This window comes from Xenopus tropicalis, chromosome 2 (genome assembly GCF_000004195.4).
Source record: "Xenopus tropicalis strain Nigerian chromosome 2, UCB_Xtro_10.0, whole genome shotgun sequence".
Lineage (NCBI taxonomy): Eukaryota > Metazoa > Chordata > Amphibia > Anura > Pipidae > Xenopus > Xenopus tropicalis.
The window spans coordinates 172678663-172706202 of NC_030678.2; the positions used below are offsets into that span (position 1 = coordinate 172678663).

General features: G+C 44.3%; 1 protein-coding gene across 1 annotated transcript in view; it reads left to right on the forward strand.

Moving 5' to 3' along the window:
* The first annotated feature begins 1676 nt into the window (after positions 1-1676).
* Positions 1677-27540, forward strand: part of uvrag (UV radiation resistance associated) — an 80069-nt gene continuing 54205 nt past the window's right edge. The window contains exons 1-6 of the mRNA XM_002941163.5: positions 1677-1975; positions 12344-12461; positions 15019-15053; positions 16629-16790; positions 17062-17136; positions 17403-17488. Of these exons, the coding sequence (XP_002941209.2) occupies positions 1838-1975; positions 12344-12461; positions 15019-15053; positions 16629-16790; positions 17062-17136; positions 17403-17488 (614 nt within the window). The 5' untranslated portion in view covers positions 1677-1837. The remainder of the gene's footprint in view (positions 1976-12343; positions 12462-15018; positions 15054-16628; positions 16791-17061; positions 17137-17402; positions 17489-27540) is intronic.

The window sequence follows — 27540 nt, forward strand, 5'->3', positions numbered from 1 at the left end:
GCCTGACCAGTCCTCTCCCCTCAGTTACAGTATATATTTCCCTCAGTATATGATATAGTCAGTATCCCACACACACAGGGCTGCCTGACCAGTCCTCTCCCCTCAGTTACAGTATATATTTCCCTCAGTATATGATATAGTCAGTATCCCACACACACACAGGGCTGCCTGACCAGTCCTCTCCCCTCAGTTACAGTATTTATTTCCCTCAGTATATGATATAGTCAGTATACCCCACACACACAGGGCTGCCTGACCAATCCTCTCCCCTCAGTTACAGTATATATTTCCCTCAGTATATGATATAGTCAGTATCCCACACACACACAGGGCTGCCTGACCAATCCTCTCCCCTCAGTTACAGTATATATTTCCCTCAGTATATGATATAGTCAGTATCCCCCACACACAGGGCTGCCTGACCAATCCTCTCCCCTCAGTTACAGTATATATTTCCCTCAGTATATGATATAGTCAGTATCCCCCACACACACAGGGCTGCCTGACCAATCCTCTCCCCTCAGTTACAGTATATATTTCCCTCAGTATATGATATAGTCAGTACCCCCCACACACAGGGCTGCCTGACCAATCCTCTCCCCTCAGTTACAGTATATATTTCCCTCAGTATATGATATAGTCAGTATCCCACACACACACAGGGCTGCCTGACCAATCCTCTCCCCTCAGTTACAGTATATATTTCCCTCAGTATATGATATAGTCAGTATCCCCCACACACAGGGCTGCCTGACCAATCCTCTCCCCTCAGTTACAGTATATATTTCCCTCAGTATATGATATAGTCAGTATCCCCCACACACACAGGGCTGCCTGACCAATCCTCTCCCCTCAGTTACAGTATATATTTCCCTCAGTATATGATATAGTCAGTATCCCCCACACACACAGGGCTGCCTGACCAATCCTCTCCCCTCAGTTACAGTATATATTTCCCTCAGTATATGATATAGTCAGTATCCCCCACACACAGGGCTGCCTGACCAATCCTCTCCCCTCAGTTACAGTATATATTTCCCTCAGTATATGATATAGTCAGTATCCCCCACACACAGGGCTGCCTGACCAATCCTCTCCCCTCAGTTACAGTATATATTTCCCTCAGTATATGATATAGTCAGTATCCCCCACACACAGGGCTGCCTGACCAGTCCTCTCCCCTCAGTTACAGTATATATTTCCCTCAGTATATGATATAGTCAGTATCCCACACACACAGGGCTGCCTGACCAATCCTCTCCCCTCAGTTACAGTATATATTTCCCTCAGTATATGATATAGTCAGTATCCCACACACACAGGGCTGCCTGACCAGTCCTCTCCCCTCAGTTACAGTATATATTTCCCTCAGTATATGATATAGTCAGTGTCCCCCACACACACATCTCATCCCCTCAGTATATAATTCTCATCTCATTCCCATTACATCATTCCCTATCCTAGAACCCCGCCACACAGCATTGGGAGAGGATAATTCGTGTAGCCACGCCCATTTGTTTGAACTGAAAGCCAAACTACCCAATGGGAAACCTCCCTTCAATCCCGCCTCTCTATAACCTCCGTGTTGTTGTTTTTGTTGTAAATTGTCTATAAACCAATCGGCGCTGAGCAAAAAGCGAAGGGCGTGACTAACAGAGCCCCGCCCACCAGCTGACCGCTCACACTCAGCCTCACAGGTTGCTGTACGTGCGCGTAACCGGCTGTGCGTGCGCGCTCCGGACCCGGAAGGAAGCTGCGGTGGCGGCTGAGAGTCAGCTGGATGGGGAGGGGGAAGGCTGCTTGCTGGTAGCAGTGTAGGCTCGCAACTACGGAGGCCATGAGCTCCACTTTGCCGGTTTCCCGCGGGAGGGATGTTTTGTCCGTTCTGGGCCCTTCTGTGTCCGTGCCTCCGGGGGTCGGAATGGTGCCGGGGCCTGGAGCCCGCTCATTGCATGTGGAGCTTCACACACAGCAGGTGGGTCCCTACAGGCACTGTATGCTGTCTCCTGCACTTATAGGGGCAGCATTCCGCACCGCATTGTGGGGAACGCTTTAGGTGCATTGTGGGTAAGGCTGTTAGTGTGCATTGTGGGTAAGGCTGTCAGGGTTAGGGTGCATTGTGGGTAAGGCTGTCAGGGTTAGGGTGCATTGTGGGTAAGGCTGTCCGGGTTAGGGTGCATTGTGGGTAAGGCTGTCAGGGTTAAGGTGCATTGTGGGTAAGGCTGTCAGGGTTAGGGTGCATTGTGGGTAAGGCTGTCAGGGTTAGGGTGCATTGTGGGTAAGGCTGTCCGGGTTAGGGTGCATTGTGGGTAAGGCTGTCAGGGTTAAGGTGCATTGTGGGTAAGGCTGTCAGGGTTAGGGTGCATTGTGGGTAAGGCTTTCAGGGTTAGGGTGCATTGTGGGTAAGGCTGTCCAGGTTAGGGTGCATTGTGGGTAAGGCTGTCCGGGTTAGGGTGCATTGTGGGTTAGGCTGTCAGGGTTAAGGTGCATTGTGGGTAAGGCTGTCAGGGTTAGGGTGCATTGTGGGTAAGGCTGTCAGGGTTAGGGTGCATTGTGGGTAAGGCTGTCAGGGTTAGGGTGCATTGTGGGTAAGGCTGTCAGGGTTAGGGTGCATTGTGGGTAAGGCTGTCAGGGTTAGGGTGCATTGTGGGTAAGGCTGTCAGGGTTAGGGTGCATTGTGGGTAAGGCTGTCAGGGTTAGGGTGCATTGTGGGTAAGGCTGTCAGGGTTAGGGTGCATTGTGGGTAAGGCTGTCAGGGTTAGGGTGCATTGTGGGTAAGGCTGTCAGGGCTAGGGTGCATTGTGGGTAAGGCTGTCAGGGTTAGGGTGCATTGTGGGTAAGGCTGTCAGGGTTAGGGTGCATTGTGGGTAAGGCTGTCAGGGTTAGGGTGCATTGTGGGTAAGGCTGTAAGGTAATGGGCACTATGAGTAAGGCTGGGTTGTATGGTAGAAATGCCAGCACTAGGCTGCACTATGGCTAAGGCTATATGGGTTGGGGTGCATTTTGGGAAAGGCTTTCATGGTTTGGGTGCATTGTTGGAGGGAGACTGACAAGGTAAGGGTGTATTGCAGAATAAGGGTGCATTATAGGAAAGGCTGCTGGGATATATTGCATTGTGGGTAGGACTGACAGGGCTGAGATACTCTGATAGGGAGACTGGCAGGGCTGGGTTGCTTTGTGGCTTAAGACAGTCACGGTATGCTGTGAGTAAGGCTGTTGGGGTGCATTATGGGCAAGGCTGACATACTTAGATACATTGTAGGTTAGAGTTGGTATGCAGATCTTATCCGATCCCCAATGTAAACAGCAGTCCTGCCCTGCTTTATGGCTGAGATTCTAGCTATCTGTATAACAGGGTCTGTGCCACTGTGACAGAATGCTCTGTTATACAGATAGTTAGAATCTCAGCCATAAAGCAGGGCAGGACTGCTGCTTACAATGGGGGGATCAGATAGGATCTGTGCCACTGTGACAGAATGCTCTATCTGATCCCCCCATTGTAAGCAGCAGTCCTGCCCTGCTTTATGGCTGAGATTCTAGCTATCTGTATAACAGAGCATTCTGTCACAGTGGCACAGATCCTATCTGATCCCCCCATTGTAAGCAGCAGTCCTGCCCTGCTTTATGGCTGAGATTCTAGCTATCTGTATAACAGAGCATTCTGTCACAGTGGCACAGATCCTATCTGATCCCCCCATTGTAAGCAGCAGTCCTGCCCTGCTTTATGGCTGAGATTCTAGCTATCTGTATAACAGAGCATTCTGTTACAGTGGCACAGATCCTATCTGATCCCCCCATTGTAAGCAGCAGTCCTGCCCTGCTTTATGGCTGAGATTCTAGCTATCTGTATAACAGAGCATTCTGGCACAGTGGCACAGATCCTATCTGATCCCCCCATTGTAAGCAGCAGTCCTGCCCTGCTTTATGGCTGAGATTCTAGCTATCTGTATAACAGAGCATTCTGGCACAGTGGCACAGATCCTATCTGATCCCCCCATTGTAAGCAGCAGTCCTGCCCTGCTTTATGGCTGAGATTCCAGCTAGATATGTGGTAGCAGAGAACCATGCAGAGCTAATACACTGGCTGTCAAAACATCCTGCCTGCCATGGGTCAAATAGACAGCTGTGATTGGCTGAGACAAACTGCCCTGCCCCCTTGTGGCCTAACATAGGAAGAGACTGAGTAGGGATAGGCAACATCTTTTTCCAGGGAGGCTTCTGATTGGATAAACAAATGAAGCCTTGGGCTGCCAGCACCGTGTTAAACCTTGATCATTGCGAAAGCTTTTAAAATGAAAAAAAAAAGCAAAAGATCTGAGGAAAAGTCATTTTAATCCTATATGTAATTATGTGCAGTGCGTGTGATTGGCTGCTTTGTGTTGGTATTTGCTGTTTATAGGAGGAGAAACAGAAGATTAAACATAACTCCCGTTATATTAAAACCAGAGATCCTGTTTTGTTTTAGCCTCCGGCTGCTTGTCCGTGGTGAAATCCCTGATCATTTATCCCAAACACATGAATTCATACTATTTTATTTTTCATTTCGGGTCAGGAGGGTCTCCATGTTATGGTATTTAGACTGAGGAGTCACGAGTATCAGCTTGGAATTCCCCAGCCGCTGTCTGTGAGATAATTCTATGAGCTCTGTATCCATGGGCTAGCTGATTACTAGACCAGCAGTGGCTAATGCTCCTCCCTGGGGGTAGTCAGCCAATCACACTCAGCCTTCAGGGAACTCTTTGACTTTGGTCTTTTTTCAATCCAACTTAACGATTTATGTATAACTTTATTTCTAAAGTGCTACAAGGGACATAGTAACACACAGGGAGGATAAGTGTTATCATAAATACAATAAATAAGTATAAACACACAGAGATTAAGTGCCATGTGGTATAAGACACAGGAAGGATGTCCCTGCCCCGTAGAGCTTACAATCGAAAGGGTCGGGTAACATACAGGCACAAATTGGAAGTTAAGATTGCGTAAAATATGGGAATTTGCCCTTAAGAGCAAGTCTAGACAAAATAATGTTGAAGGTATTTGCCTCCCCATCTACAGCCCCCCTGCAGACTGAATATGTGACCCCCACAATAGAGAATTACAGAAGGTCAGGTACCTGAAGAATACCCGCAAAGTGGTCAGGTTTCTTTTAAAGAGTTCCTGATCCGCCAACCAGGCGGGCAGTCCGTGAGTACCCTATCTGGGTATGTGGTTCAGCTGTGGGTCTCAGACCAACCACCCCTTTACCTGGTAGATCTGCCGCTACAGTGATGTCACTTCCAGTCCACGGGGATGTAATTTCAGGTCTAGCGGGTACCTGGGTGGGGTAGTAGCAGGTCTGAGTAGGGAGCATAGTGGTGGTGTGGGTCAGTGGCTTCGGGTTGAGCCAGAGCTGCAGGGTGCAAGTGTTGGGGATTCCACAAGCTGTGTGCCAAGGTGGCTACCTGTAATAGTCCATTTTGTAGAAATCACGTGGCTTTACTTCACTGCAAAAAGGCTCATTATATTGTGAGAATATCACATACCGATTCTGTTAGTCTTATTGATTGCGTAGGCAATTAAAGGAGAAGGAAAGTCATTTTGGCATTTTACTGCCAGTAGATTCGCCACATTAGTGCCACCTAGAACCCTATATTTATTCAGCAGAAACCTTTACCTGCCTGAGTAACAGCCCTAGAAGCTCCCTCTGTTTGTTTAAAATAGCCGCTGCCATTTTAGCTTGGTAGTAGCTTCCTGCTCCAGTTGTAGCCTGTTGGAGGCTCAGCTCAGACCTAAGGATGGGGGAAGTGAGTTCTTATGCATTCTTATGGGAGGGGGGAGAGAGGAGAGAACTGAGCAGACTCAAGCCCCAAACCTGAATGAGCCCTAAAAGAGAGGAAGTGTGATACTGAATAACATGTTCCCAAAAAAGGAGATAAGAAATCCTGTGTTTCTTTTGATAGAGGACTCAGAGTGCAGCATTTCTGCTTATGGCTGTATTTACATAGACCTTTCTAAAAAAAAACGTACTTAGTTTTTCCATTTCCTTCTCATTTTAAGGTGGCCATAGAAAGGCCGATTCTAGCTGCCGGTCCTTTAGACCGATTTGGCAGTTTATCAGCCCGCGTATGGGCACCAACGACGGGCCTCCCCAACTACATTGGCTTGTTGGTACAGTCCCCGAACTGACTGCGCCTATACCAGCTGTTCTAAATCAATCGATTTGGCCCCAGGGCCAAACAATCGAGGTTAGTCCAATATCGCCCACCCGTAGGTGGCTAAACGAGCTGATCTTACCGTGTATGGCCACCATTTTATTCCCTAATAGTAAAGTTCAGCAGCCAGGGAAGACATTGTACATGGGAGTATATTTCTATACTAATGGCCTGGATAATAATGCAGTGTAAAACCTGCGCGGTTGCGGGTGTAGGGGTTCAGATGCATGGAAGGGCGGAAGCTAATATAGAACAATGCAGTAGACGTATCCGAGGAAGGACAGGGTTATATAAGCTATTGCTGTCCCCACTGAGCAGATGTACCAGGGACACCCTGTTGTTTGTACGCTCCGTGTCTTGTTCTTCCTGTAACTCACGCTAGCATTACATGGAATTAATAATGTAGAGCCCACAGCATGCCGTCTCTGATACTGACAGGGTTCTGGAGAGAAAATGGAAGGGGCAGCAGGGTTCCTAACGATTGTGGGGCTCGCTGATTAGCTGCTGGGTGATTGGACGTTCTACAGAACATGTACTGCTGACATATATGTACACAGACAGTTAATCATTTATACATTAACATACAAACGTTGATATTTTTTTCCCTTTTGTCTGATGCCTGTGCCCCATAGAGCAATACCATCAAGCAGCCTGTTGGTTTTCTTGCCCCTGTACTAAGCACAATTCAGCAGGAACAGCCCCCTAAGTTTGCTCATAGCCTGTACAGAGAGATACCATAAAACTAAGGCACATAGGGATTCCCCTGTACTAAGCACAATTCAGCAGGAACAGCCCCCTAAGTTTGCTCATAGCCTGTACAGAGAGATACCATAAAACTATGGCACATAGGGATTCCCCTGTACTAAGCACAATTCAGCAGGAACAGCCCCCTAAGTTTGCTCATAGCCTGTACCAGGGCCAGGTAATGTGCCCTCCCATACTGGATATTGGCTGGCAGAGGATGCTGGGAGTAGTAGTTGTGGCATGTTTAGGTTGCATGTAGTGTTTCTTCCCAAGCTTTTCCAAAGTACTGTGCAGCCTTGGCACGGAACATGCCAGATAAGCTAGACATTCTTTTTTGGGCGTGTTTGTTAGAGGCTGTTGGTATTTCCTTGCTTTATCATTTCTGGGTTTGGGGCGGGGCCTGCTTCCTCTAAAAAAAAACAAAAAACCATTTGTTAATTATTTAACTCTTTTCACCCTAGTCCCAGTTGGTTGATGAGATGTTATTTGTGAATGCAGTGGGTATAAGTTTGTAGCTAGAGGTCTTATGAAGGGCTGCTGGGTTTTAATTTCTAATGTGTCTTATCAATATTTCAAATTGAAACTGAAGGGCTTCGTGGTTCACCTTGTAGTTTTAACCTTGTCCAAGAAGCCACTTGATTTTTGGCTGGCTACTCGCTTCTTCCGTGCCACTGTAGGGCCGCTTTTGTGCTATAAATAATATCAGCAACCCCAGTGTGGGGCTATTCTGTTACACTGTATTCTTCATAGCAGGGACAGTATTTCCTTTACTTTTCTTTGTCATCCCACTTTTTTTTTAAAAAAAATATATAGAAAACGGATGTCTAACATAATAGCCAGAACACTACTTCCTCCTTTACAGCTCTCTAAGCTGTTAGCGGTCAGTAGCCAATCAGTGACTTGAGGGGGGACTATATAGGACATAACTGTTCAGTTAGTTTGCTTTTGAATCTGACCTGTGTTACACAAACTGGCTGAACAGTTGTGTCCCATGTGCCCCACCCGACTAACTAAGAGGTTAGAGAGCTGTAAAGCAATGTAAGTAGTGTTCTGGCTATTATTTTAGACATCTGCCCACTCCAGCCTTTATAGATGACATTTTTGCCTTACTAACTATATTACAAATGTATTTTATTTCACGCCCAGGGTACGGCAACATTTCTGACCATTTCGTGGAACAGTTTGGGGAACGCCCTTTCCTGTTTTGGCACAATAATGCCCCCGTGTACAGAACTGGTTTGCTGAAATTTGAGAATTTGGAAAAGAGATTAAACCTCAACCCAAACACTGTGCAATGAACTGGACCCCCAACTGTGAACCATGCCTGATCTCCAACATCCTTGCCCAACCCCACTAATGCTCTTGTGTCTGAATGGGAGCAACTCCCAGCAACAATGTCCTAACATCTATTGGGAACCTTCCCAGAAGGGCAGGGGCAGTTATAGCAGCAATGGGAGGGGCAACCCAACTGAACCCCTGTGGGATGAACTGGAACCCCAAGGCCTGATCCCCAATATCCGTGCCCAACCTCACTAATGCTCTTGTGTCTGAATGGGAGCAACTCCCAGCAACAATGTCCTAACATCTATTGGGAACCTTCCCAGAAGGGCAGGGGCAGTTATAGCAGCAATGGGAGGGGCAACCCAACTGAACCCCTGTGGGATGAACTGGAACCCCAAGGCCTGATCCCCAATATCCGTGCCCAACCTCACTAATGCTCTTGTGGGTGAATGGGAGCAAATCACTCTAACAATTATTTTACTTCATTCTGAAGTTGCTTTTCTGCTGCTTCTCTCTGGCCTTTGCTGCTGCCCTCGGGCCCCACTGACCCGTCCCTTCCTTCCGATGTCCCCTATTAGATGTATATACACTATTGATTTCTATACGTCAGTGCTGTTGTTCTTGCGCATTTAATCCAATGTAGGACAGAGCGGCCTTGCAGTGTTGTAGCATTACTAAGCCATTTGTCACAGAGTGCTGTGAGAGTGCAGTGACAGCCGGAGAAACCACATCTTAGTTCTCTTCCCTTTGAAATAGATGGAGAATATAATATTCCAGCAGGGGTTTACCATAGAGATTCGAGGAATCTATAGGAACAGGTTCTCTTTCTGCTTTTCTCAGTCTGTCCGTATGTACTCGTGAATGGAGAATCCCCTCGTATGAACTAACAGGGATACATTGTAACTGTGTAGATTACAGCTGACTTTTCCTACAGTGCTGCGTTGTTATGTGCTCGATCACGTGTTCCATTCGTAACAATTAACTCCAATCACAAGTGGCTTATGCCGTCGCCTCTCCGTCCCCTTTTATTAATAGCCAGTGTTTAAGCCAATCATGTGATGTATCCTGTGAAATTCTTATCTGTATTACAGAGGGTTTGCCCCGTTCATGTGATTCCTTACATGCTTTGCTTAAAGCTGTACTTTCAGTATCTCCCTTATTATTCCCATATTTTGTTAATACAGGTATGGGATCCCTTATCCGGAAACCTGTTATCCAGAAAGCTCCAAATTACGGAAAGCCCATCTCCCATAGACTCCATTTTAATCAAATAATTTAGATTTTTAAAACCGATTTCCTTTTTCTCTGTAATAATAAAACAGTACCTGTACTTGATCCCAACTAAGATATAATTACCCCTTATTGGGGGCAGAACAGCCCTATTGGGTTTATTTCATGGTTAAATGATTCCCTTTTCTCTGTAATAATAAAACAGTACCTGTACTTGATCCCAACTAAGATATAATTACCCCTTATTGGGGGCAGAACAGCCCTATTGGGTTTATTTAATGGTTAAATGATTCCCTTTTCTCTGTAATAATAAAACAGTACCTGTACTTGATCCCAACTAAGATATAATTACCCCTTATTGGGGCAGAACAGCCCTATTGGGTTTATTTAATGGTTAAATGATTCCCTTTTCTCTGTAATAATAAAACAGTACTTGTACTTGATCCCAACTAAGATATAATTACCCCTTATTGGGGGCAGAACAGCCCTATTGGGTTTATTTAATGGTTAAATGATTCCCTTTTCTCTGTAATAATAAAACAGTACTTGTACTTGATCCCAACTAAGATATAATTACCCCTTATTGGGGGCAGAACAGCCATATTGGGTTTATTTCATGGTTAAATGATTCCCTTTTCTCTGTAATAATAAAACAGTACCTGTACTTGATCCCAACTAAGATATAATTACCCCTTATTGGGGCAGAACAGCCCTATTGGGTTTATTTAATGGTTAAATGATTCCCTTTTCTCTGTAATAATAAACAGTACTTGTACTTGATCCCAACTAAGATATAATTACCCCTTATTGGGGGCAGAACAGCCATATTGGGTTTATTTCATGGTTAAATGATTCCCTTTTCTCTGTAATAATAAAACAGTACCTGTACTTGATCCCAACTAAGATATAATTACCCCTTATTGGGGGCAGAACAGCCCTATTGGGTTTATTTCATGGTTAAATGATTCCCTTTTCTCTGTAATAATAAAACAGTACCTGTATTGATTCCCAACTAAGATATAATTACCCCTTATTGGGGCAGAACAGCCCTATTGGGTTTATTTAATGGTTAAATGATTCCCTTTTCTCTGTAATAATAAAACAGTACCTTGTACTTGATCCCAACTAAGATATAATTACCCCTTATTGGGGGCAGAACAGCCCTATTGGGTTTATTTAATGGTTAAATGATTCCCTTTTCTCTGTAATAATAAAACAGTACCTGTACTTGATCCCAACTAAGATATAATTATCCCTTATTGGGGGCAGAACAGCCCTATTGGGTTTATTTAATGGTTAAATGATTCCCTTTTCTCTGTAATAATAAAACAGTACCTGTACTTGATCCCAACTTAGATATAATTACCCCTTATTGGGGGCAGAACAGCCCTATTGGGTTTAATTAATGTTTTATTGATTTTTTAGTAGACATAAGGTATGGAGATCCAAATTACGGAAAGACCCCTTATCCAGAATACCCTTGGCCCCGAGCATTCTGGATAACGGGTCCTATACCTGTATTTGTTTAACTTATTCAGTATAAAACCAATTGCCTGTTTTCAAATATAATATCCATGAATTCTCTGGTTTGTATTTGTTAAGGCTAAGCTACATGCTTTTTGCTTTTAAATATAGAAAGATATTTGAAGAAAATCATGCAATGCAGTCTGCTGCCATACTGCAGCCATATGTGGGTGAGCACTTGGGGTTGCACATCATGTTTGTTTTATTCCTGGTTTAGAAAATATGAAAATAAGAAACAAACCAAAATACAGCACCAGTAGGGTTAGTATTGTACCTATTGTTCTCTGGGAGATACTAAAATCAGCCATAAAGCAGGGCAGGACTGCTGCTTACAATGGGGGGATCAGATAGGATCTGTGCCACTGTGACAGAATGCTCTGTTATACAGATAGCTAGAATCTCAGCCATAAAGCAGGGCAGGACTGCTGCTTACAATGGGGGGGGGATCAGATAGGATCTGTGCCACTGTGACAGAATGCTCTGTTATACAGATAGCTAGAATCTCAGCCATAAAGCAGGGCAGGACTGCTGCTTACAATGGGGGGATCAGATAGGATCTGTGCCACTGTGACAGAATGCTCTGTTATACAGATAGCTAGAATCTCAGCCATAAAGCATGGCTAGCTATTTTTTGCTGCTTGCTTAGTAGTACAGGTATAGGACCCATTATCCAGAATGCACAGGACCAAGGGTATTCCGGATAAGGGGTCTTTCTGTAATTTGGAGCTCCATACCCTATACTAAAAAATCAATAAAACATTAAATAAACCCAATAGGACTGTTCTGCCCCCAATAAGGGGTAATTATATCTTAGTTGGGATCAAGTACAGGTACTGTTTTATTATTACAGAGAAAAGGGAATCATTTAACCATTAAATAAACCCAATAGGGCTGTTCTGCCCCAATAAGGGGTAATTATATCTTAGTTGGGATCAAGTACAGGTACTGTTTTATTATTACAGAGAAAAGGGAATCATTTAACCATGAAATAAACCCAATAGGGCTGTTCTGCCCCAATAAGGGGTAATTATATCTTAGTTGGGATCAAGTACAGGTACTGTTTTATTATTACAGAGAAAAGGGAATCATTTAACCATGAAATAAACCCAATAGGGCTGTTCTGCCCCAATAAGGGGTAATTATATCTTAGTTGGGATCAATTACAGGTACTGTTTTATTTCTATAGAGAAAAATGTGAATTATTTGATTAAAATGGAGTCTATGTGAGATGGGCTTTCCGTAATTCGGAGCTTTCTGGATAACGGGTTTCTGGATAAGGGATCCCATACCTGTACTGTTACATTTTTTTGACAAACCTGCTGTATTAGATTTGGCTCTTACTTGCCTTATTACCTTCAATTTGTTTTCAGAGGCGCCTCCGTCACTTAAGGAATATTGCAGCTCGGAACATTGTGAATAAAAATGGATATCGACTCCTCGACACTTACTTTACCCTTCATTTGTGCGATGAGAAAAAGATTTACAGAGGTAGGTGATGGAATGAAAGAAGATGCACTGTCCCCAGTAACCAGCATGTATATATATAACATACATTCCCCGCAGAAGACCCCTTCCTGAACTACTCCACCTGCTTTCCAAAATACCTTAGGCCAGTGTGCTCGGCAGCCAGGTCCAGATTGGCATTCAAAATAGGCCCTGGCATTCCCAGTACCCAGAGGCACAATCAGCCCACCAACAGCCCATTAAATAGTGACTGTCTGTGGCACCTTACAGCCCCCCTGGCATTCCCAGTACCCAGAGGCACAAACAGCCCCCCCCAGCCCAATAAATAGTGACTGTCTGTGGTACCTTACAGCCCCCCTGGCATTCCCAGTACCCAGAGGCACAAACAGCCCCCCCAGCCCAATAAATAGTGACTGTCTGTGGCACCTTACAGCCCCCTGGCATTCCCAGTACCCAGAGGCACAAACAGCTCCCCCAGCCCAATAAATAGTGACTGTCTGTGGCATCTTACAGCCCCCCTGGCATTCCCAGTACCCAGAGGCACAAACGGCCCCCCCAGCCCAATAAATAGTTACTGTCTGTGGCACCTTACAGCCCCCCTGGCATTCCCAATACACAGAGGCACAAACAGCCCCCCCAGCCCAATAAATAGTGAGTACCTATGGCACCTTACAGCCCCCTGGCATTCCCAGTACCCAGAGGCACAAACAGCCCCCCCAGCCCAATAAATAGTGACTGTCTGTGGCACCTTACAGCCCCCCTGGCATTCCCAGTACCCAGAGGCACAAACAGCTCCCCCAGCCCAATAAATAGTGACTGTCTGTGGCACCTTACAGCCCCCCTGGCATTCCCAGTACCCAGACGCACAAACAGCCCCCCCAGCCCAATAAATAGTGACTGTCTGTGGCACCTTACAGCCCCCCTGGCATTCCCAGTACCCAGAGGCACAAACAGCTCCCCCAGCCCAATAAATAGTGACTGTCTGTGGCACCTTACAGCCCCCCTGGCATTCCCAGTACCCAGAGGCACAAACAGCCCCCCCCCAGCCCAATAAATAGTGAGTGTCTGTGGCACCTTACAGCCCCCCTGGCATTCCCAGTACCCTGAGGCACAAACAGCCCCCCAGCCCAATAAATAGTGACTGTCTGTGGCATCTTACAGCCCCCCTGGCATTCCCAGTACCCAGAGGCACAAACGGCCCCCCCAGCCCAATAAATAGTTACTGTCCGTGGCACCTTACAGCCCCCCTGGCATTCCCAATACACAGAGGCACAAACAGCCCCCCCAGCCCAATAAATAGGGAGTACCTATGGCACCTTACAGCCCCCTGGCATTCCCAGTACCCAGAGGCACAAACAGCCCCCCCAGCCCAATAAATAGTGAGTACCTATGGCACCTTACAGCCCCCCCGGCATTCCCAGTACCCAGAGGCACAAACAGCCCCCCCCCAGGCCAATAAATAGTGAGTACCTATGGCACCTTACAGCAGCCCCTCTGGCATTTGCCAGAACTTACACATTGCCAGTGTGGGTCTAATGGTAGCTGCCATATCTTGCTGATTGACATTCAGTTATGTGGTGGGCCATTGCCATCTATGAGATCGCACAATAGAAGTCAGGACCAGATCTTCAGCTGGCAAAGGTGGCCATACACTGCGAGATCCACTCATTTGGATATCAAGATTCTGATATCCACGATGTCGGGCTAATTCATTAGTTTGGCCCTAATGGCGGGTATACGGGCCATCGGACCAAGGATCCCATCCCCAATCCGACGGAAAATCAAACCTGCCCGATCGAGATCTGGACAATTTTAGGCCAGGTATTGGTCAGGTAGGCACATACACAGTATCGTCTGAAGGACCTGAGTCAGTAGCTGAAATAAGCCTGTGTATGGCCACCTAAACATTTCAAGCAGCTAGAGATGGTGGCTGCTAACAGGTCTGGACTGGCAAGCTGTGGATTCTGGCAAATGAGGGGCTGCTGCTCTGCATTAACAGGTTCATGTACACAGGGCAGTATTGGGATTCTTGTGTGGAGGGCTTCTGGAAGTGGGAGGTATGTTACATAACTGTCCAGTCCTTTAAAATAGTGAGGGAAGTTGATGCTTTATTGCATAGAGCTGACGTACATGAGGGTGTGAACAGCAGCTGCAATACAAAAGATCAGCACTGTGAGTAAAAGATCATTAGAGGGCATAAAAAGCTTTAGATGACCCACAGAGCGAGTTAGTTGCCGCGATAGATCTCTGTTACCATGTACGACTAACCTCTCTCTCCAAAATGCCTTTCCACTGGCAACAATAGGAGTTGCCGCTTCAGCTTTCCAAAGTTGCCCGCAGGCATTGTTGCCCCTGGAAAGGCATTTTGGAGAAAAGTTAGTTGTCCATGGTCGCATAGGTCTATCATGGGCTACTAACTCGCTCCGTGGGCCATCAGCCTAAAGCTGCACAAGACCCAGGGAGGCTCTATAGTGTATATAGGATAAGTAGGTAACATCTACCTGCCCGGGGATTGGTTAATGTTTCTGAATAAAGAGACGTTAGTAATGACACTCACTTGTTCTTCTGTTTCTCTTGGCAGAATTCTATAAGAGCGAAGTAGTAAAAGACTCTCTGGTAAGTGCGGCGCCTCCCGGTGCTCTTTTCCCTGTGAGCTTTTTCTATGCAGTTTAGCTCCCACCCCCCTCGCCAATTAATTACTATTCATTAAAGGAACAGTAACATTTTTCATGTAAAAAAATCAATTTTACCCCCCTTCCAATAACACTTCTGCCTTGGACAAATGTAACTATTTTTATTGCTTTATCCATAAATACCTGGATAAAATCCCTCTTCCGGCTGTGTGCTGCATAGCTAAAAAGGCAATGAGGCCCAGACATAGATTCTAGGGATGTACCGGATCCAGGATTCGGCTGAATACATGCCTCGGGTCAAACAAATCCTTGAAATCATGTAACTTTTTATCACATAAACATGGAAGTTGAACTGCTGGTAGCTCCTATAGCAATACATCATGCTCAGGGTAATACTGCCCTACTAAACCTGAATGCTGCGGGGATATAAATGATAACATAGAGAGCCTAGCCGGCTGAAAAATCCTGTGTGAAGCTGGAGTTACTGACGTCTGGCTTCGAGAATGTCAGGCTACCGGGAGAATGGAATCTGCAGGTAAGAGTTTTAAGAATCCATGGCGCCCAGTTGCCTTTTTTGAAATGCAGCTCACAAACGGAAGTGGCATTTTATCTCAGTGGTTATGGATAAAAAAAACAAGGGGGAAGTTGTGCTCATCACTAAATAAAGCATTAGGCGGGGGTGCAGTGAGACTGTGACTGCAACATTCATATAGACCGAGACAAGAGCCCCTCTGTACTCCCCCCATTTTCATTATCAATATCATTCTGTGCATTGAGCCACCAAGCATTTTTTTTTCCATATATTGCAAAAAACAGTACTTCAAGCTGGCGAAGTACGTCACAGTCACCCCCAGTCTGGCCAGTCCTACACTCACTCACCCCCGGTCTTGCCAGTCCTACACTCACTCACCCCCGGTCTGGCCTGTCCTACACTCACTCACCCCCGGTCTGGTTTGTCCTACACTCACTCACCCCCGGTCTGGCCTGTCCTACACTCACTCACCCCCGGTCTGGCCTGTCCTACACTCACCCCCGGTCTAGCCTGTCCTACACTCACCCCCGGTCTGGCCTGTCCTACACTCACCCCCGGTCTGGCCTGTCCTACACTCACTCACCCTCGGTCTGGCCTGTCCTACACTCACTCACCCCCGGTCTGGCCTGACATTTGACAAAGGGGCTGAGTTTTACCTGCAACTTGCTTTCAAGTTTAAAACCCCCAGGGTTGCCGGGGATGACTGGGATGTAGCAGAGGACCTCTTGTTTCTGTCTGTATGAATTTTGTTGACATATCCTCATTGCACCCCTAATGGTTTCAGATTTAGTGGTGAGTGGTGAGACTTTTTGTCACATAAACATGGGAGTTGAACACTTTTCACCATGCGCTTTGCGCATTATTCTCTTTGACCCTTCTGATTCGGATTCGCTTCTGTATTCAGTTAATCTTTTGCAAAGGATTCAGAGTTTTGCTGGATCCTAAAATTGTAGAAGCTTGGTTTGCTGTACATTTCAGGCACGCAGAGTAATTCACATATATTTATCTTTCCCCTCTACCTTGTAGAATCCAACATGGCGGAGCCTTGATTTTGGGCTGATGCCAGACCGCTTGGACACATCCGTATCGTGCTTTGTGGTGAGGATATGGGGTGGGAAAAATGACGTCTGCCGGCTGCTGATAGAATGGAAAGTGAATCTGGATGGGCTGAAGTACATCGGCCCGCAGGTCAGTATCAGTTCCTGTTATAAAACATTTGCGCAAAGTGCGGAGGGTCCAAAGCTTTTGTAGAAGCCTGTAATACTGCCTTCCACCAGCAGGGAGCAAAGTGCCGCTGCAATCCTGACCGACTTTTTCTGCTACCTGTCATCATCTGATTGTATAGCTTTTTTTTTTCCCTTTTCCTTTATTGCTTTTCTTTTAACCCTGTACTGATAATTTAACCCATTCCTGTGTGATGAAATGTTTTTTTACACTGATTTTTTTCTCTTGTTTGCAGATCCATGCCTGTAACCCAAACGAAATCATTTTTGGCCTTAACGATGGGTATTATGGGGCAGCGTTTGAGAGCAAGGTGAGATGCTTGTACCTCTGCACAAATACTGTATATCTTTCCCTTCATTTAAACAGACCTTAGTACAAGGGCATCATTTGCCCCCATTGATTATCTATTATAGTAAGTAATAGTATAGATGCTACAGCTATAGAGCTTTACCAGTATAAGGGTTATATTTTCCTGCTATGTTCCCCTTTATATACAGGGCCTTAGAGACTTGTTATGTTTCCGAAGATCCCAAAACTTAAATAGTTATTTTCATGTCATTTTGTGACCTATTCCAGAATCATTCTGAGTTACAGAGGAACAGCCATCTCCAAGTGGATCAGAGCGCAGTTCGAAATTCCTATGGTGTCTTCTCTTTGCTAAGGTATGAGTCTTAGGTGTATATTTATCATGCTGTGTAAAAAGTGAAGTGAAGCATTACTGGTGATGTTGCCCAGGGCAACCAATCAGCAATTAGATTTCACCAGTTAGGAAATCAAAGCAAAGCATCTGATTGGCTGCTATGAGAAACATCACTGGTGATGTTTTACTCCACTTTTTACACAACATGATAAATATAGCCCTTAGTGTTCTTCTCTGCTTTATCTCACATACATAACTCCTTGAACCCTGTATTTAAATGAATATTCCCATGCTAAATGAATCCGTGTCCAACTGTACAGTGTTAAATGATTGTTACTAAATAGGAGCTATAAGGGGGAGGAGGGTATGTGAGGGGCTTGTGTGTGGTTTTGGGGTTCTGAGGGATTAACTGTTGAAAGGTTTCAGTAGGATAAATGTCAGAGGAGCAGAAAGCCAAGTTGAAAGTCTTTGCAGGTATGGGATGTGTTATCCATAATGCTCAGGACCTGGGGTCTTCCAGATAAGGGATCTTTCCATAGACTGGATCTCCATGCATTAAGTTTACTAAAAAATTATTTAAACATTAAATAAACCCAATGGGATTGTTCTGGCCCCAATAAGGGGTAATTATATCTTAGTTGGGGTCAAGTACAGGTAATGTTTTATTATTACAGAGAAAAGGGAATCATTTAACCATGAAATAAACCCAATAAGGCTGTTGTGCCCCAATAAGGGGTAATTATATCTTAGTTGGGATCAAGTACAGGTACTGTTTTATTATTACAGAGAAAAGGGAATCATTTAACCATTAAATAAACCCAATAGGGCTGTTCTGCCCCCAATAAGGGGTGATTATATCTTAGTTGGGATCAAGTTCAGGTACTGTTTTATTATTACAGAGAAAAGGGAATCATTTAACCATTAAATAAACCCAATAGGGCTGTTCTGCCCCCAATAAGGGGTAATTATATCTTAGTTGGGATCAAGTACAGGTACTGTTTTATTATTACAGAGAAAAGGGAATCATTTAACCATTAAATAAACCCAATAGGGCTGTTCTGCCCCAAATAAGGGGTAATTATATCTTAGTTACATAGTTACATAGGGTTGAAAAAAGACCAGTGTCCATCAAGTTCAACCCATCCAAGTAAACCCAGCACACCTAACCCACACCTACCAATCTATACACTCACATACATAAACTATAAATACAACCACTAGTACTAACTGTAGATATTAGTATCACAATAGCCTTGGATATTCTGATTGATCAAGAACTCATCCAGGCCCCTCTTATAGGCATTAACAGAATCTGCCATTACCCCATCACTAGGAAGGGCATTCCCCAACCTCACTGCCCTCACCGTGAGGAACCCCCGACGCTGCTTCAAATGGAAGCTCCTTTCCTCTAATCTAAAGGGGTGACCTCTGGTGCGTTGATTGTTTTTATGGGAAAAAAGAACATCCCCCAACTGCCTATAATCCCCTCTAATGTACTTGTACAGAGTAATCATGTCCCCTCGCAAGCGCCTCTTTTCCAGAGAAAACAACCTCAACCTCGACAGTCTCACCTCATAGTTTAAATCTTCCATCCCCTTTACCAGTTTAGTTGCAGTCTCTGCACTCTCTCCAGCTCATTAATATCCTTCTTAAGGACTGGAGCCCAAAACTGCACTGCATACTCAAGGTGAGGCCTTACCAGGGACCTATAAAGGGGCAAAATTATGTTCTCATCCCTTGAGTCAATGCCCTTTTTTATACAAGACAGCACTTTATTTGCTTTAGTAGCCACAGAATGACACTGCCTGGCATTAGACAACTTGTGATCTACAAAAACCCCTAGATCCTTCTCCATTAAGGAAACCCCCAACTCACTACCATTCAGTAGATAGTTCGCGTTTATATTATTTCTACCAAAGTGCATAACTTTGCACTTATCAACATTGAACCTCATTTTCCAGTTTGCTGCCCAGTTATCTAATTTTGTCAAATCGCTCTGTAAAGCAGCACATCCTGCATGGAACTTATAGTTTTGCACAATTTAGTGTCATCAGCAAAAATAGAAACAGTACTGTCTATGCCCCCCTCCAGGTCATTAATAAACAAGTTAAAAAGCAAGGGACCAAGGACTGACCCCTGCGGTTGGGATCAAGTACAGGTACTGTTTTATTACAGAGAAAAGGGAATCATTTAACCATTAAATAAACCCAATAGGGCTGTTCTGCCCCAATAAGGGGTAATTATATCTTAGTTGGGATCAAGTACAGGTACTGTTTTATTATTACAGAGAAAAGGGAATCATTTAACCATTAAATAAACCCAATAGGGCTGTTCTGTCCCCAATAAGGGGTAATTATATCTTAGTTGGGATCAAGTACAGGTACTGTTTTATTATTACAGAGAAAAGGGAATCATTTCTTTAAAATGGAGATTATGGGAGATGGCCTATCTGTAATTTGGAACTTCCTGGATAACGGGTTTCCGGATAAGGCATCCTATACTTGTACAATGCTGGGCAGCCATTTCTGATAGAACTAGGCCGTCATTTATAAACAATGTTCACTTAGTTCCTTGTATAATGCTGATTTTGCACTTTATTTCCTACCAAGATTCAGTAAGATATGGCTCAGCTTGCACCTCTCATAGCCCAGTTCTTGTGTATAATAATCTTACTAGAGGCTACCAGGGGGCATAGCTAGTTCTGCTTACAGCCACTAGATGGGGCTGTGTACTTGATAATGGTATAAATAGCCTTAACTGGGAGATTTTATTGCATTTACTCTGATTTTTTTGAAAGTCCATGAAAAATGTTTTAGTGATTCCTAACAATATAATATGAACATATGAGAATGTATTGCTTAGACAGGGATTATCTTTATACACCTATAGGGTACAAAAATACTTTATTATACTAAACAGGGCTGTTAATAACAAAGAACACTTAATTTGCAGAATGACAGCAGTTCTAAACTGTAAATAATTATATCAAAAGCACCTTCTGCAACAGCAGGACATCCAGGAACAGACACTGGCTTAGTTGCATGTATAGGTATATGACACCCAATATCCTGAAACCTGTTATCCAGAAAGCTCTGAATTCCAGAAAAAACATCTCCCATAGACTCCATTATAAACAGATAATTCTACATTTTAAAAATAAATTTTCTTTTTTTCTTTAATAATAAAACAGTACCTGTACTTGATCCCAACTAAAATATAATTACCCCTTATTGGGGCATAACAGCTCTATTGGGTTTATTTCATGGTTAAATGATTCCCTTTTCTCTGTAATAATAAAACAGTACCTGTACTTGATCCCAACTAAGATATAATTACCCCTTATTGGGGCAGAACAGCCCTATTGGGTTTATTTAATGGTTAAATGATTCCCTTTTCTCTGTAATAATAAAACAGTACCTGTACTTGATCCCAACTAAGATATAATTACCCCTTATTGGGGGCAGAACAGCCCTATTGGGTTTATTTAATAGTTAAATGATTCCCTTTTCTCTGTAATAATAAAACAGTACCTGTACTTGATCCCAACTAAGATATAATTACCCCTTATTGGGGGCAGAACAGCCCTATTGGGTTTATTTAATGGTTAAATGATTCCCTTTCTCTGTAATAATAAAACAGTACCTGTACTTGATCCCAACTAAGATATAATTACCCCTTATTGGGGGCAGAACAGACCTATTGGGTTTATTTAATGGGTAAATGATTCCCTTTTCTCTGTAATAATAAAACAGTACCTGTACTTGATCCCAACTAAGATATAAATAATCCTTATTGGAGGCAATACACTTTCTTTCAGCCTCCAATTGATGTCCAATTGTGTTGAAATCTCTTTACCAGCAGGGGGTGCTGTGGGGTTTCAAAAGTAGAAAAGACACAGGTTACATAGCAGATAACAGATAAACAACCCAGCTGTACCAGTGCAGGAATGGCTGCCCCTGGGGCTACACAGTGGGGTATTTATATAAACTATAGTAGGGTTTCTGTAGCAAACACCCCAGCTGTACCAGTGCAGGAATGGCTGCCCCCGGGGCTACATAGCGGGGTATTTATATAAACTATAGTAGGGTTTCTGTAGCAAACACCCCAGCTGTACCAGTGCAGGAATGGCTGCCCCCGGGGCTACACAGCGGGGTATTTATATAAACTATAGTAGGGTTTCTGTAGCAAACACCCCAGCTGTACCAGTGCAGGAATGGCTGCCCCCGGGGCTACACAGTGGGGTATTTATATAAACTATAGTAGGGTTTCTGTAGCAAACACCCCAGCTGTACCAGTGCAGGAACGACTGCCCCCGGGGCTACACAGCGGGGTATTTATATAAACTATAGTAGGGTTTCTGTAGCAAACACCCCAGCTGTACCAGTGCAGGAATGGCTGCCCCCGGGGCTACACAGCGGGGTATTTATATAAACTATAGTAGGGTTTCTGTAGCAAACACCCCAGCTGTACCAGTGCAGGAATGGCTGCCCCCCGGGGCTACACAGTGGGGTATTTATATAAACTATAGTAGGGTTTCTGTAGCAAACACCCCAGCTGTACCAGTGCAGGAATGGCTGCCCCCGGGGCTACACAGCGGGGTATTTATATAAACTATAGTAGGGTTTCTGTAGCAAACACCCCAGCTGTACCAGTGCAGGAATGGCTGCCCCCGGGGCTACACAGCGGGGTATTTATATAAACTATAGTAGGGTTTCTGTAGCAAACACCCCAGCTGTACCAGTGCAGGAATGGCTGCCCCCGGGGCTACACAGCGGGGTATTTATATAAACTATAGTAGGGTTTCTGTAGCAAACACCCCAGCTGTACCAGTGCAGGAATGGCTGCCCCCGGGGCTACACAGCAGGGTATTTATATAAACTATAGTAGGGTTTCTGTAGCAAACACCCCAGCTGTACCAGTGCAGGAATGGCTGCCCCCGGGGCTACACAGCGGGGTATTTATATAAACTATAGTAGGGTTTCTGTAGCAAACACCCCAGCTGTACCAGTGCAGGAATGGCTGCCCCCGGGGCTACACAGCGGGGTATTTATATAAACTATAGTAGGGTTTCTGTAGCAAACACCCCAGCTGTACCAGTGCAGGAATGGCTGCCCCCCGGGGCTACACAGTGGGGTATTTATATAAACTATAGTAGGGTTTCTGTAGCAAACACCCCAGCTGTACCAGTGCAGGAATGGCTGCCCCCGGGGCTACACAGCAGGGTATTTATATAAACTATAGTAGGGTTTCTGTAGCAAACACCCCAGCTGTACCAGTGCAGGAATGGCTGCCCCCGGGGCTACACAGCGGGGTATTTATATAAACTATAGTAGGGTTTCTGTAGCAAACACCCCAGCTGTACCAGTGCAGGAATGGCTGCCCCCGGGGTTACACAGCGGGGTATTTATATAAACTATAGTAGGGTTTCTGTAGCAAACACCCCAGCTGTACCAGTGCAGGAATGGCTGCCCCTGGGGTTACACAGCGGGGTATTTATATAAACTATAGTAGGGTTTCTGTATCAAACACCCCAGCTGTACCAGTGCAGGAATGGCTGCCCCCGGGGCTACACAGCGGGGTATTTATATAAACTATAGTAGGGTTTCTGTAGCAAACACCCCAGCTGTACCGGTGCAGGAATGGCTGCCCCCGGGGCTACACAGCGGGGTATTTATATAAACTATAGTAGGGTTTCTGTAGCAAACACCCCAGCTGTACCAGTGCAGGAATGGCTGCCCCCGGGGCTACACAGCGGGGTATTTATATAAACTATAGTAGGGTTTCTGTAGCAAACACCCCAGCTGTACCGGTGCAGGAATGGCTGCCCCCGGGGCTACACAGCGGGGTATTTATATAAACTATAGTAGGGTTTCTGTAGCAAACACCCCAGCTGTACCAGTGCAGGAATGGCTGCCCCCGGGGCTACACAGCGGGGTATTTATATAAACTATAGTAGGGTTTCTGTAGCAAACACCCCAGCTGTACCAGTGCAGGAATGGCTGCCCCCAGGGCTACACAGCGGGGTATTTATATAAACTATAGTAGGGTTTCTGTAGCAAACATACAGCTTTTACCAATGTAGGTTAACAGTACATTATATTTGAATTACTTAAAAAACATTTTCATTTTTTGGTGTTACTGTTCCTTTAAGTAAAAATTGCATTATTGATTTAACATCCCCTTTAATTTAAATAGTCATTCCTCAGTACAATATCATTTGGCACAAGTTTATACAGTGAGGGAGATCGCTAATGTCTTTCTTCCTGTGCAGGCAAAGCAAGACGTCACAATGGGGCCCCCCCTGGCTGGCTGGGTACCCACCTGCGTGCAATAGTCTACAGGCTGCGCGTACGCCATGTGTTAAAACTATACATTTTACGTGATTATAAAAACAAATAATCTGGATTTCCGGATATGGGGTCTATCTGTAATCAAAACACCATACCTTTAATTTTTAGTATAATGTAGAGAGTGATATTCTTAGACAATTTGCAATTGGTCTTAATTTTTTATTACTTGTGTTTTTCTTTTAATTATTTTACTATTTGTTCAGCAGCTCTCCGGTTTTAGAATGTTAGCTGTTATCTGGTTGCTGGGCTCCAAATTACCTTAGCAACCAGGGGCTTGCTAAGGTAGAGTTGCAATGAGTGACTGGAACATGAATAGGAGAGGGTCTGAGTACAGCTATGGAATCCCTTATCCGGAAACCCATTATCCAGAAAGCTCCGAATTACGGAAAGCCCATCTCTCACAGACTCCATTTTAATCAAATAATTCAGAATTTTAAAACTGATTTCCTTTTTCTCTGTGATAATAAAACAGTACCTGTACTTGATCCCAACTAAGATATAATTACCCCTTATTGGGGCAGAACAGCCCTATTGGGTTTATTTAATGGTTAAATGATTCCCTTTTCTCTGTAATAATAAAACAGTACCTGTACTTGATCCCAACTAAGATATAATTACCCCTTATTGGGGCAGAACAGCCCTATTGGGTTTATTTCATGGTTAAATGATTCCCTTTTCTCTGTAATAATAAAACAGTACCTGTACTTGATCCCAACTAAGATATAATTACCCCTTATTGGGGGCAGAACAGCCCTATTGGGTTTATTTAATGGTTAAATGATTCCCTTTTCTCTGTAATAATAAAACAGTACCTGTACTTGATCCCAACTAAGATATAATTACCCCTTATTGGGGGCAGAACAGCCCTATTGGGTTTATTTAATGGTTAAATGATTCCCTTTTCTCTGTAATAATAAAACAGTACCTGTACTTGATCCCAACTAAGATATAATTACCCCTTATTGGATGTGAAACAATCCTATTGGGTTTAATTAATGTTTTAGTGATTTTTTAGTAGACTTAAGGTTATGGAGATCCAAATTACGGAATACCCTTGGTCCCGAGCATTCTGGATAACAGCTCCTATACCTGTACAAAGATAAGTAATAAAAAGTAACAATACAATTGTAGTTTTTTTGGTTGCCGGGGTCAGTGACCCCCAATTTGAAAGCTGGAAAGAGCGTGAAGAATAAGGCAAAAAATTCAAAAACTGTAGACAATAAATAATGAAGACCAATTGAAAAGTTGCTTAGAATTGGCCATTCTATAACATACTAAAAGTTATTTCTGGACAAGGGTTTTCTGGGTACCAGAACTTCCCACTGATCTTCTTTTCTATGTTGCCGTTGATACCTTTGGTGTGTTTATGGTTTCTGCTTCCTAATTCCATCGCCCTGTACTTCATAGACCGGCTGCGTAGCTGTTATAATGTCTATTAACCTCCACTGCACTCAGGTTCTTGCAATATTTGGCTTTTACACAAACCTGTTCCGTATGTGCTATATATTAGTGGACTGAACTGATCCGATTCCCTTTCTACGCACGTTTTTCTATCCATCAGCCCCTTTACGAGTGCGGCATGTTTCACCTGAACCGTTAGAAGCATGAAGTTTATGGGCCTTCGCTTTCATAGAGCAATAAACCCCGGCAAAAAGGACGTGTGATCTTGGCCAACTATTTTCCTTCTTAAATTAGTTATGAAGAAGTCTGGAAAGTATAGATGTTCTGTTAAAAGAACTGTAAAAAGGAACTTATTTTATGCGGGAGTTTTTTTGTTTTTTTTTTATTCGGGGTGAGCAAAGCCATGAGTGCTTGTTCCTGTACCATATGCTTTAGCGTGTATTTAGTCAGCCACAAATGTGGCCTCATCCAGACGTAACGATTCGGAGGCATCTTTCGTTTTCCGAGGTTCCAGAAACTTTTTTTTATCCCTATTGAAAGTAAATGAAAAATATAATTCTGTGCCTACAAGATGTAGACCCTCTCCACTGTGTCCTGAAGGGCCATGGTTTTCATGGAGTTCTGCCTTAACCTTCTGGGGACATTTGTTTCCTCTGCCATTTTGGAAGTCTCTTCCATTAATCCTCCTTCATTGGAAGGTCAGTGTAGAGGCACAAGCTTAAAACCTAACCCCCACGCCATGACTAAAGCCTTTAGCTTGGGGTAAATGTGCAGGTCATAGCCAAGGGCATTGCGGAAAAGAAGACGGATAGAGCCAGCTGATGTCATCCTAGTTCTAGAGGAGTACTCACCACTTTAATCGCAGACCTGGATCTTCTAGGCTCATAAAAGTTGCCAGCGCCATTATGGAAGACCCGTAAAGATTTGGAGGCATCTTTTGTTTTCCGAGGTTCCAGAAACTTAACGTAGACGTTCACTTTAGGTTTTCATCACTATTGAAAGTAAATGGAAAAATATAATTCTGTGCCTACAAGATGTAGACCAGGGGTGGGCAAACTACGGCCCGCGGGCCACATCCGGCCCCTTTGCCTTTTTAATCCGGCCCGCCGCCGACGCCAAGTCTCATCATGCGAGACTTGTTGTCATTGATAGAGCCAGCTGATGTTATCCTAGTTCTAGAGGAGTACTCTCCACTTTAACTGTAGACCTGGATTTTCTAGGCTCATAAAAGTTGCCAATGCCATTATGGAAGACCCGTAAAGATTCGGAGGCATCTTTCATTTTCCAAGGTTCGAAAAACTTAGCATATAGGTTTTCATCCCTATTTAAAGTAAATGAAAAATATAATTCTGTGTCTACAAGATGTAGACCCTCTCCACTGTGTCCTGAAGGGTCATGGTTTTCACACCCTCCGTTGTTTTAATGGAGTTCTACTAGACTGCTTAACCTTCTGGGGACATTTGTTTCCTCTGCCATTTTGGAAGTCTCTTCCATTAATCCTCCTTTGCTTTATTGGAATGGCAGTATAGAGGCACAGGCTTAAAACTTAACCCCCACGCCATGACTAAAGCCTTTAGCTTGGGGTAAATGCACAGGTCCTAGCCAAGGGTATTGTAGAAAAGAAGAGTAGAGCCAGCTGATGTCATCCTAGTTCTAGAGGAGTACTTGCCACTTTAACCGTAGACCTGGATCTTCTAGACTCATAAAAATTGCCAGTGCCATTGTGGAAGACCTGTAAAGATTCGGAAGCATCGTTTGTTTTCCGAGGTTCCAGAAACTTAATGTAGACGTTCACTTTAGGTTTTCATGCCTATTGAAAGCCAATGGAAAAATATAATTATGTGCTTACAAGATGTAGACCCTCTCCACTGTGTCCTGAAGGGTCATGGTTTTCACGCCCTCAATTGATTTCATGGAGTTCTACCAGACTGCTTAACCTTCTGGGGACATTTGTTTCCTCTGCTCTCCTCCTTTGCTTCATTGAAAGGTCAGTATAGAGGCACCGGCTTAAAACCTAACTCCCACTCCATGAATAAGCTTAGTGCAGAAAGCCTTTAGCTTGGGGTAAATGCACAGGTCCTAGCCAAGGGCATTGGGGAAATGAAGAAGGGGAAATGAAGCCAGCTGATGTTAACCTAGTTCTAGAGGAGTACTCACCGCTTTAACCGTAGACCTGGATCTTCTGGGCTCATAAAAGTTGCCCGTGCCATTATGGAAGATCCTATCAGACACTGGAAGGTCAGTGATGGCATGTAGACTTGCCACCTAAACCACACACCATCACTCAATAGTTTAGAAAGCCTTCAGCTTGTAGTAAACTCAC